The 12435-nt window shown below is 46.7% G+C and overlaps 1 protein-coding gene across 4 annotated transcripts in view; it reads right to left on the reverse strand.

Moving 5' to 3' along the window:
- SPTBN1 (spectrin beta, non-erythrocytic 1) overlaps positions 1–12435 on the reverse strand; it is a 185996-nt gene that overhangs the window by 59782 nt on the left and 113779 nt on the right. For all 4 annotated transcript variants that reach the window (XR_008529334.1, XM_054575444.1, XM_054575442.1 and 1 more), the window contains one exon: positions 5419–5570. Coding sequence is in view for 3 of the 4 variants with exons in the window: in XM_054575444.1 (XP_054431419.1) it covers positions 5419–5570 (152 nt within the window). In the remaining variant the exon portion in view is untranslated. The remainder of the gene's footprint in view (positions 1–5418; positions 5571–12435) is intronic.

Consider the following 12435-nt stretch of genomic DNA (forward strand, 5'->3'; position numbering starts at 1 on the left):
ACTCTAAAAGAGTGGGAATTGTAGGGCTAAATAAACCATGTCTAGCATCTGATAGTATAATTCTAATTGCTTAGCAGAGCAGCGAGTCCAAGCCCTGCCCCTGAGAAGTGGTGTGGCATAGGTCAAATTCGTCCACACAGACCTAAACGCCCTTAAAAAGGAATGAGGGAGCTGGATGGCCCCTTCCTGGTCCATGGCTTTGCCCCAGATGCCTGCCCAGCCTTGAGTTTGGGTCAATTACATCATGTGGGCCTTGGGATTTGCAGTTCGATGGTATAATCACAATGGTAGAGTTTTTGTCAGATGGAAAGGAGAAAAATGTTTCCTGGAGCTGATTCAACCTCCTTGAGTAGAAGAAGACATAAGGGAAGATTCCTGGTTTGGGGAGGCTACCAAGGAACTGGGCCATGCTATTCCACCCTGGTAACCCCACTCTCTTGGGATTTTCTGTGAGAGTCCAAAGCCACCCTGAAGCCATGGAGCAACAGCTCTCCAAGGGTCGCAGGGCGGGCATTGGGAGTGGCTGGCTCTGGGCCTAGATCTGCCACATACCAGCTGAACGGGACCTGCATGCTGCTTACTCTCTGAGGTACAGTACCGATGCAATGAAGGGACCTAACTTAGTGGCCTTTTAAAGTCACTTCCAGCTATAAAATACAATCTAGGATATAAGACTTACTAGCATGCAAAGTAAATTCTAAAGTGCCTGCCGATTTTATTTTGTTCAAATAAAGAAGAAACAAAAAAGATACTAACTGGGCTCAGTATATCAGCTGGACAAACACTTGGCTTAATGCTCTTGTCTTTTAATCACAAATTGATTCTTACTACACACACAACACACACAAATGCCTCTACTTAATAGAGAGGGTAGGATGAGAAGGACTAATTTCCAAAATCTCCTCTAATATGATATATAGCCAAACTTATTTCACATTAAGTCCCCAAACACTTCCCTACACATCAAACTCTAAGCTTTGAGAAGAGCATAAATGATCCTTGCCCAATTAAAATTAATGAGAGAACAATACCCTGTGTTCCATTAATTCCTGCCTGTCTCCTCACTGGTTGGGATCCACTGCCAAGGAGCACCTTCTCCTTTAGCAGCGCTCACTTGGGAAGGAGGGGACTAACAGGAGAGTGGGCTGGAGTCCAAGTTATATTACTTAACCAGCAATACCAGCCTTGGGCAAGACCCCGGTTACTGTTTTTTCTTTCTTTCTATAAAACATGCAGTGTCCACTTCATGAAACTATGAGAACTAAATGAGATAATGTGGAACAGTAACACCAAAAGCGATGCATACTCAAGTGATCATCATTGCTCCTTCCCAAAACAAACTCCCATTTAGCCAGGCTGCTTTCCCTACACCAGTTCCTCCCTGTTACCAGTCCCCAAATGTTCTCTTCACTCTGCGTCACAGCTGACATTCCACCCCTATATCCATACCCGAACCTCTCCTCCTGGATCCAGCTGGAACCCCACCCACTCACTAGTGTTTCCTGACACCCCGTCCAGAAGGCCTGCTTCCCCTTCGGAACTCCAGGGCTTCAGGGCCATTCATTTGGTACTTTACAATATGATACTCATTACTATTAATTCACTTTTTGCATTTGTGCAATTACACCACAATTTAATGGGGGCATCCTTCAGTGGTTGGTTATTTAGAACAGCACAAATTCTCCCGTACAAACGATGTTACATAAGACAGGTGGGTTCTGTGGCCAGTCCACAAAACCCACTTTAACAACAATACAGACCAATATGGTTCTGCTAACACGGGCTTTATGTAAAACTCACTCAGAGCAGTCCAAAGTGGGGTTTAAGGCTTAACAAATCTCATAGTAAATCTATCTTTTCCAACTAGCTCAGCCTGTTTTGGAATTAAAAAGTAGCAGGGAAGAAAAAAAAACCCAAAACAAGAAACTGTCCCCTCCTTTTCTCTTCTTTGAGATGGATTAACAGAGTAAGACAGAATATCAGGTAAACAACAGTCAAACATAAAACAGTGGCATCTGCATTTGGAGATGCCGTGGGCTGGGGGGGAAGGCAGAGGTGTTCAGAAAAACCTCATGCTCCTTCAGTCAGGGGGAGGCCTCAGTCTGGCAGGAGCCAGGCAGAAAACTGGCCTGTGTCCTCAGAGCCATTCCTCACCGCTGAGGCCCATGGCGGGAAGGGCCAGGCACAGGACAGCTTCGAGCCTGGATTATGACCTGTGGGCTCCCCTTATCACCGAAGTCCAGGCCTGACCACATCATGCCAGGGGCCCTACTCCCTGCAAATGTCAGCACTGCCACGGGACAAAGCTTCACCCCTCAAGTCCCACTCTAATCTGGCCCTGGGATCAACGACAAAGTGACCTGCCCAGGTTCTGCGCTCACCATTTTTACAGCTCAGTTGATGATAAAGTCAAGGAGGGTCCCTAATTTTTTACGGAATTTTAAGGCGCAGCCTTTATGAAGCATTAGAGTGCATAGTACTTTCAGAGTAAAATACTGAAAAGCAATGGTTTTCTTTGTCATCACTCCAATCCCAATTAGCAACAGCTTCCCGGCTCAGCCTGTTTTCTCACTGCTCCGGACACGGATCCTACCCAGGCGAGGACCAGAGATGGGGACCTCTGCCTTCTCAGGTTTCCCAGTACATCAGAATCAACTGCCCTGATAACTCAAATGCCTACCTAAAACCTGTTCAAATTTAACTGAAATTTATTGAGCCAAAATGCAGGCTGGGGTTACGCTGGAACTGTCTAGATCATTAAACTAATGCTTCTTTGAATTTCACTCAGTAAAAACCAGACCAATTTCCTCCTCTGTAAAGAGGGATGAACTGGCTCCAAGAATCTATTAATAAAGGAAATTTAGATACTCTGGGCCCTCAAACATTTATCTGCTACCTACTGCCAAGCTGGTGGTTAAGTGCTGAGGCTAAAATGCCAACTGACACAGGCTCCTAAGGAGAGCAAATGTTTATGTTACCCAGGGTTTTGGATCACTGGTGCAGAAAGCCCAGTGCTGACTGAATGTTATCTGATGATACACGCTTAGCTGTGGACATTAATTTACCCGGGCCTGGAAGCTCTAACCACCTTGTTAGTTTTGGAATCTGATTATGCAAGGATCCTCTGGGGCAAGCCCTCCCGGAGGTCCTGGCCTGAAGGGAGGGTCTCTGACAGGAGTTCCTGGCAGCCTCTGCAGCCAACAGTGGAGAGTGGTTTGTGTCCCTTCCAGAAAGTTCCAAATAAGCCAGGGGGGCCAAAAACGCTGAACATCTCCAGTCCAAATGAACAAGAGCTTTAGCTCACTCTCTATGGTATCCTTATTTTTGGAATAAGAAGATTAATCAGACTGCCCAGCCTATAATCAGGGTTGGCTGTGGGGAATGGATAATAAAAGAATAAAGACACCTGGGGTTTTTATAAAGCGGTATGTCATTGCTAAACACAATTTCTGGCACTGAGAGGCTGGAGGTGGTGCAATCTTGTGTTCTTCCCCAATTACTCTGAGGTCAATGGGTTACTGCAGGGGAAAAAAAAAATCCCAAAAAACGGGGGGTGGGGTGTGTGTGTGTGTGTGTGTGTGTGTGTGTGTGTTTTACCAGCAGCAAATAAGGAGAGTGGGCAGCACTCACACACAACTAAGAATTATGCTTTGTTGGTTGCTTTTTTTTCTCCCTATGAATATTTTTGTTCCCATGTTCAGAAAAAAGGGCAATGGGCTTGATCCCATTTATTATGTGGACATTATCAAGGACACAATCTTCCTGGTATAAAATAATTATGGACCGTCAGAAGTGAACATTTTACTCCCTACAGCCTGGAAGACTGGGCCCTAATGGAAAAAAAAAAAAAAATGTTCAAACTAATTTCTAGCCACGTGACCTGTAATGATTTTTTTTTTTAAGCTACCTCTAAAACATCATTCCAAACAAAAAATCGATAAACAATCATAGCAGGTTAAACATTAACACAGGAAAAAAAGGTTAAGAGGTAGGGGGAAAGTCTGGTTATAGAAATTATATTTAAAGGCAGACAGTACAATAATTCTAGCCTCAGCTCTCAAAGACTCACTTCAAAAAACAATCAAAATGCAGTCGATAACCAGCCTCGCCCTCTGCACGTGGGCCCACTGCCCCCACTCTCACCCTGCAAACCACCTTCAGGCAGCCATGCCTGTCTCAGGCAGAAGCCTCCTTTATTCACCTGGTCTGCCTAGTGCATCCCACAATTCCTAAGAAAATGAGGCAACAACACCTGCGTGCACAGGGGACAAAGACCATGGACAAAACTCACGACAGACGAGATGGGGCTTTGCTCTCTTTTAGAGGACCCCGGCCTGGAACGAAGGGCGGGGAGGGAGAAACCTCTGACTCCGTCCTACCAGACTCAACTGTGCGATTCTGTCTGTGGGCTGATAATAAGTGCTGAGGGCAGGGAACGACTTCAGGTCCTCGCCTGCGGTCAGAGGTGTGTGGGTCGATCTGCACACAAAACCATGTGTCTGTCAAGTTACAGGGTGGAGATCAAGTTAAAAATAAGGTTTTCTGGCAGCCCTGCCAACCGCCAGCATATTTTCCTGGTGATGTCACTACAGATGTGGGGCTCTACCCCTGGGCGTCAGCTTTTGGCTCGGTCCCACCCACACCACCTACGGAACTGCATGTGCTCTGGTAGAATACAGCATCCATTTCAAACCAAGATGAGACAAAACCTGTTGGATCAGTTACGGAGACTGGTTTAAGCTTCCCTGGGTTTAAGATTCATAAAAAAAGTCACATCAGAGACAGCAGCAGTAGCTCTGGGAAACAAAATAGGGATAAAATTTTCACTGTAAGCTGAAAATGCCTTTGCCCAAAAAAGCACGGTGAATTCATCAGAAGCCCTGAGTTTCCAAGGAGACAACAAAACACCAGCCTCTCCCTCCACCCCCAAAACAAAACGTGTGCAAGGAAGAAAGAAAAAAAAAAATCAGAGACTACTGAATTCAATTCTTGCCACTTTAAAACGGCAGCTCAGATTTTCCAGAGAATCAATAAAACACAAATTTAAAATTATTCCATGATCTCGTGGGCTACAGATCCATCTCGGAGCCAGCACCCTAGTCTGGCCCTTCGATTACCAGCACCGTGCCCTGTCTAATGGGGCGCACTGGCTGAGGTCCCTCTGACTGAAGGTGGTAACCTCGCCAATTACCAGAATGTGGCTACTTTACTACAGGTTCAAGAACATCATCTAGATTCAGAATGTGACATGTCTATACAGGAGCTTTCCCCAATGTGCTCAGCTTACTTTTCAACGTTCTTCTTCTCAAAAATATCAATCATTAATTTCACAATTGAGGAGGAGGAAAGTCCACACTAGATTTTTCAAAAAATGCTTCCCCACCAACGGTGCAAAACACTGACCATTCCAACACTTACCAGCCTCTCTCCGGAGAGGACCTCCAGCAGCTTGATGAGCATCCGTCCATCTCGAAGGTCAGTGTACAGGTCTGTGATCCGGCAGGACACTCGGGCAAGGTGGGAATTGACCCACTTGGTGAAGGTTTTCTTCTGTACAGCTTCACGCTCATCTGTAAGCAGAGGAGAACTTGCTTTACCACCAACCACAGGATGGGCAGCAGCGGCTTTGTGCCAGCAGGGTCAGGGGACCCCGGTCAAAGGAAGAACAGCAAAATCGTAACTCTAATGAAACCTCTACTTACCTCCTCTCGAGCATGATCAGCTCTTTGGGAACACAGGAATTGTGCACTCCTTGAACATTAAGCCCCTAAGCATACCACCAGCAGAATATTCTTTGTTCTCATTCATTTCATTTCTCCCATTTCTGCTGAAGAGGCAGCAGGGTACAGTAGAATTACAGCAAGGTCCTTTGCAATTCTGCCCAATAGTACAATACCATAACATTTGACTGATCAAGTCTCTAATGTATATGTTATAGCTATTCACAAAAAGTGAGTGTGGGGGAAACACACAGAATATGGAAAGATGTGGGGAGAAAAGCTCAGAAGACATTCAGAAATTGCGTCCTGTACAAAAGATCAGGCATCACCTAATAAGATAAATTCACTCATGACCTTGATCTGCAATTACTCTTTCACCTGCTAAGTCCCAGGCCTTGTTAACAACACAGAAAATGGCAGGCAAAATGGCAGAGTTCAAAGAGATTTGGTCAGGCTTTGGAAGAGTGGGGCCTCAGCCCAAGGTTGTCCCCTTCTATAAGATGAATGGACAACTATCATCTCCAAACTTCACCCATTCACTGAAAAGGCAACTGTTAGTTTATGCTCTAAAGTGTAGTAGCTGCACATCCAAATCATCCAGGGAACAGACTTAAAAGTTCCTCAAGCCTCAGTGATCAAATTCTGTCCAATTCAAAGCATAAAACTCTATGGACGTATCTGCCTAGAACTGGCCCTTTACATCCTATACAAACAGGCTTCCAATCGTCTTGCCTCTGAAGAAAGCTTTAAATGCAGGCTGCCGGAGACTTTCAATGGATTCCCTGGAATGTGCCCTGGACCCACCCACTTGTACTCATTTCTACGGTTACCCTTCTGTCAGTTACTTGCCCCATTTCTAGTTCCAAGAGCGTGAATCGGCACCAAAAGGACCCAAGTCCTACTCCTTCCACTGCAAGCCCACACCCACCAAGATGTTTATGCATTAATCTATGAAAAGCGGAGCAGACTTCAACAATCCCGACAATTTTTTCATGTATCTCAATACCATTGGGTGACAACTAAAAAGCCACGCTTGCTGATGGGGCATGTACTAGGTGGCCTGGGGATACTAGGTTCCCAGACTGGTCAGAGCATCCTGGGAAGGTCTGCCTGAATGGTTCTGCTGAGGCCTCCATCCACCCGCCCACAGGGAGGGGGGAAGGGAGGCAGAGACGACGTGGGATGAGCTGTGACTGCTGCCAACCTGGCAGGTGAGGCAGCCAGGGGCCTCTGCCAAGACAGCTGGCCACCTGCTGCAGCCAGCAGCTCCTCTTGGTCCAACCTTTCCCTAAAGGAACAGCCCGTCCAGAGGGAAAAAGGGCCTTTTCCCAGGAACAAAGGCCGACCAAAAATAGACAAAGAACCAGAAAGGACAGGACTGTGGGGGGGGGGGGGGGGGGACGGGACAAGAAAAAGTCAGTGAGGGGCACACTGCAGACTGAAAAAGGAGCTGCACCAATAACATCATGATAGGTCACACAGAAAAGATCACATGCATTATTAATCACACAATCATCCTGATGGATGGTAACTTTACAACAGTGACACAGGGAGATGTATTTTTTTTTTTGCCTAAGGTGGCTGTTTTGAAAGAGCAAGTCCAGATCGGAATACATAGACATGTTAGGTTTCTCCTAGGTATGGCTCACATGTATTTAGGGTCAACTAATTTTTTAAAGTATCTTTTATGTGCTACACTGGAGTTGCAAATGTCTTTCATAAAGCCCTTGATGGGTATCCTAGGCTGTTATTAAAGTTTCTGGGGCTCCAAGTCACTACCACACCCAGCCTATCAAGGGAACACGATCAGAATGAAAACCTGCTTGGATTAAGGTATTTCTAAATAAACAAACATACAACATGTTACTCAGCCAATTGTCACTCCTTGAGTGAATCTCACATTACAGAAACACCCGGGCTTCTTTTGGGTTCTGAATTAACAGGTTCCTTTATGAGGAGACTCTGGGGATTTGCTTCAAAAGACAGTAAAAGCACTCCCACAGCACCCATCCTGAAGAGTTACCCCCACCCCCACCCCTGCAAAAACGGGAGGTAGGTCATGGTGGAGCAGAGGGAACTGAGTGGAAATGAAACAGGCTGAGGGTCGGTATAAAGAGGGTTCCCCAAGGCTGCTGTGGTCCTCAGAAACTCCAGGAAAAAGGTAAGAAAGAAGAGGAGAAAGAGAAGATTAAAAATTAAACAAAGAAGGCTTGCTTTTTAGCCCTCTCTCCTGCTCCCCACTTCTCTCCTCTCCTCTCAGTTTCTGAGGCCGGCTCCAGGAGCGTAGCAGGCTAGAAAAACCACAGAGGGTCCAAGTTCCTCGGGCTCGTGCTACCACACTGGAAAAGGCATGGAAGATTCCATCTAGGGACTGGACCAGAACCAGCACTCCTGCGACACACGAGGGGCAGGAAACGGGCTGAGCCAGAGACACAAAGCCCAGCTTAGTGTGTCCTCTTACAATGGATCGCTTGGTGAACAACAAACACTTCTGAGGCCGGAAGGAGGGAAATGAAGGGGAAAAAAAATCTACCCAGCAACTCAGTTGAGGATGAGGCTGCCTGTCCTTGGGGACTCCGTTCTTTGTTCCTCCCTTCCTGGGAAGGCACAATGACATCACCCGTGCAACCCCAACCCAGCCAGGCTGGGGCAGATTAGGCCAGCTGCCTGCCTGAGGAGGAGCAGGAGCCTTGGCACAGACAAAGGAAGAGTCCAGAGGCGTGTTTCCAAGCTCAAGCTGCTGTCACTGTGCCTGAGCTGTGTGAGGAGGGGGTAGGTAGGAGTAGCAGAAGGAGGAGAAACCACGTCTAGTTCTACAATGATAAGCAAATCTGGGGACTGAAAAGGGAGCCCTTACAAGCTCCGAGCTGATTTGGTTGTTTAGATTGGTGGTTCTCAACGGGGGGCAATTTTGCTGGGAATATGTGGCAACACCTGGAGACATTTTCGACGGTCATGACTGGGGGGGCAGTCTAGTGGGTGGGTAGTAGCCAGGGATGCTGCTAAACATCTCACAGTGCAGAGGACAGACCCCACAAGAATTATCCAGCCCCAAATGTCAGTAGAGCCAGGCTGGGTTGAAAACCCTGCTTTAGACATTCTGGGCTTACACCAACTGGAGCTGGCATTTATTGTGTCTCAGACTGCACCTGGCAGAGAAGGACACCCCAAAAGGGGACAGCTGAACTGGGGTGTTGTTCATTCATTATTCTCTTCACCCATACCAAAGGGCTTTCGATCCTGATGGTCTGCAATGCTGGCTGGGGGCAGCAGAAATGCCCAGAGCGCAGGCCCACTCGCCCCACAAAGGGCTTGCTGCTTCCTTGCAAGGCAGAGGCGCCGCTGCAGGAGCAGCAGGAACCATGGGCGGGTTCCGTCTGGGCTGCTGTGACAGTGGGCATTTCTGTCCCCCAGACCACTTCCATTCTACTTTTACCTTTTCAGGGCTTCGCATTGTTGCTAATCAAGCCAAACCATGCTTGCATCTCCTCCAAAGAAGCTGATGACATGGCTGAGCCTGATGCTGGGGCAGGTTCTCGCCCAGCCCTGCCCCCTGTGAGTATCTCTCAGCTGTTCCCTGCACCCCCGCACCCCCAAATATATGTATTTAGAGGGACTCAGCTAAAGGTTGCTCTGGCATTAAATGAGAGGGGGTGAAGTGCAGATCAAAGTGCCCAGCTTGTTGTAACTGCTCCTTAAATGAGTTCCTTCTCTTTTTCCCCAGCAAGGTAGCACTCTCATTGGATCAAAGCATTTAAGAAATTTATCAGGGATCATGGTCTCATATAATCTCAGGGTGGAACAAGCCTTAAGAAGTCTATCTGACTCACCTTTTTTTCAAAAGGAAACCAAAATCCCTCTACAGACCTGGGTCAGCTATTTAAAAATCCCAGAGAGGGGGAAACTATGTGTGTGGCAGGAGGTTAATAGTTGTATAAAAAGAAAATGACTTGTTCTTTCCTTTTTTATTAAATTAATAATAGGATTCACTGAGGACTTACTATGTCCCAGGTACCAATATATGGGCTTCACAATCCTCATCATTATTCTACAAAGCAGGAACGAGTAACGCTCCAGGCAGGCTGGCTCCAAAGCCTGGTTCTCCATCACCATGCAGTAATGCCTCTAGCACAGTATTAAAAAGAGAGAGAGAAAAAAAGAAACCCATGTTTCGACGATGTAAGATATAGAATCACCCATAATCTCACCACCCTAATTCAAATCCTAGTTTGTTAAAGGGTCTGCTCCAGGCCTTGGGTGACTCCAGTTGTTGGGATGATGTCTCCATCAAGACTAGATCTGTCTCTGTGGCCCCCAGAGGCTCACTCCACCTCTGAAGCTACAGAGACCAGGTCTCCTCACTCCTTCATGTAAAAAGGCCTCGAGGTTTAAACACTGAGCAATGACCCCTCTTTGCAATGACTGTCTCGGGGTGGTGGGCAGAGAGGAATACAAGACGGTCCTCTCGGCAGCCTGCAGAGCATCGCATACTTCCCGACCCAGGCCGGGACTTGAGGTGGCTGCAGCACTAGCAGTCGGGGATGGAAAAAAGGGCAACCGAGAGAGGAAAGGGCAGACAGAACCAGCAGCCCTCTGCGGGTCGGAGCTGGGTGAGGCAGTCTCTGTGTCAACGCAGGGCCGGGAGTCAGGAAGGACCCCGAAAGCTCCTTTCAAAACAAGTTTCCCACAACCTTGAATTCTACCAAAATGTCCCTGGAACCCTGAGAACCAGAGTGGTTCTAAGTGGTTCTAAGATCCAGCCAGCTGAGTCTTTAGCGCCACAGGCTCAGAGGTGACTTACTAGTCAACTGCCTGGAAAACGAGAATTCTGGAGAAGTAGATGAGTAAACCCAACCCTGAGTGAGTGGAAACACCTACGTCAGGATCTATGTCAGCCTCTGATCCATGGAAGGAGTGAATTGTAAGTAAAATGCTATTATGGCATTCTTTCCTAAAAACAGGATTTTATAAGATGGCATGCCTGCAATCACACCATCATGCATCTGAATAAAAACGTATACTTAAAGCTCACTAGATCTGCGTAGCAACTCTCTCGGGGAGGTGGACACAAGAGTTGGCAAAGGGAAGGGCTGCTCAGTGTCCCAGCCGGCAGCGCCGTGTTGGGGCTGCATCTGCGGGGTGTCCCTGGGGGTCCCTCTGCCACCTCCACTGTTCTGTAAGGTTAAGAGGGATCAGGATGCTTGGCTACACTTGCTCATCTAAGCATCTAGAATCACTGTCTTATGTTTCTGATAAAAACGCTGAAATTTTCACAGGATTTCTTAGAGAAAAAGGATGAGATATTTAGAACAGAGGAACACATTAGCTTAATCTCAACCAAAAGGCTGTGAGTATCTTCTCTACATCATCCCTTTCTAGAAGTACATACTCGACTTCCTTTCTTTTTAGGGAATGACTATGTTATCAATATTGGAAGACTATGGTGCTTTGATATTAATTGCTCTGAAGAATTTGCTATAATTGGAAAAATGAACACTGTGTTAGCATGAGTTAAGCTACAGGGTGTAGACATAGCTCTGACGGGCAGGAGGGCGCTGTGTTAGGGACGTGATTGCGCGGCATCTTTCTCTAACGCCCTCCACACAGAGGGCTAAATACAACCATATTCACCATATGCCACAGTTCTGGCTAAGGAACGGGGGCGGAGGCCAAGGACTAGGGAAGGTCTGAAAGCATGGAACATTTCTGGATGGAAAATGAGGGAAATACAGAAAGAGTCATTACTCCCCCAAAGATTGAACTTATACCTGGCTTAAAAGAGCAAATCTTTCTTTGACGTTTCAAATAGAGTGAACCTGTTCGTGTAACCCAAGAGTATTCTCGATCAGGATCGTCCTCAGTTGTGCAGAAGGTTAACGGCCTATTTTAAATAAGAAAAAGGCACTCCTGTGCAATTTCTTTGTATAGACACAGGGCTAAATTAGGTCTAGCCTTGGGTTCATGGTAGGAAAGGAGGTACAAGGATGGAAGCTGAGAAGAAATCAAAAGCAGACAATGAAGCAACGATCCCATGAACACATCCACAGCTGGCTATTTAAATGGTCAATATTGTACAGCTAGATGACAAGGACTAACCCTAATCTTAAATTGTACTTATAAAGCTCCAATATTTACAAAGTGTATACTGCATGCAGAACTATGGCTAAGACAAGGTGCTTTGCCCTCGATGAACTAGAAGTGTAGCTGGGGAAATAAAATGGGAAGTTAATAAAAGATTACAAAGTAGCACAGAACCTACTGCCAAGAGAATGATTTCAACAGTTTATTTTGGGGTGTTTGGAAGAAAAAGCTCACTACAATTAGCACGGTTTCAGGTCCCACCCTCCAGCAATTACTGGAGTCCCCTGCCTGGTGCATTCCTATTCTTCCCCACCTCAAACATCAGTGGCATGCTCATCTTCTTCAAACAATGGTTTTCCATAGCTACACCATTGTACCGAAACCTTCAGTGGCCTCCAGCCACCCGCAGGTCCTGAGCAGCCTTTACTTGGGCACCTGTTTCCTCTGGGATCTTCCCTCACAGACCCAGCCCAACAGGTCTTCTTATTCATCATATTTGGAACTCTCATTTGACACCAGGGGTGTCCAACTTGCGGCCTGCGTGTGTCCCAGGATGGCTGTGAATGAGTTCCAACACAAAATTGTAAATTTACTTAAAACATTAAAAATTTTTTTTGGGGGATTACCTGTCGCA

This window comes from Pteronotus mesoamericanus, unplaced genomic scaffold (genome assembly GCF_021234165.1).
Source record: "Pteronotus mesoamericanus isolate MK-2021 breed Mesoamerican mustached bat unplaced genomic scaffold, CSHL_Meso_final contig_291, whole genome shotgun sequence".
Taxonomy (NCBI): domain Eukaryota; kingdom Metazoa; phylum Chordata; class Mammalia; order Chiroptera; family Mormoopidae; genus Pteronotus; species Pteronotus mesoamericanus.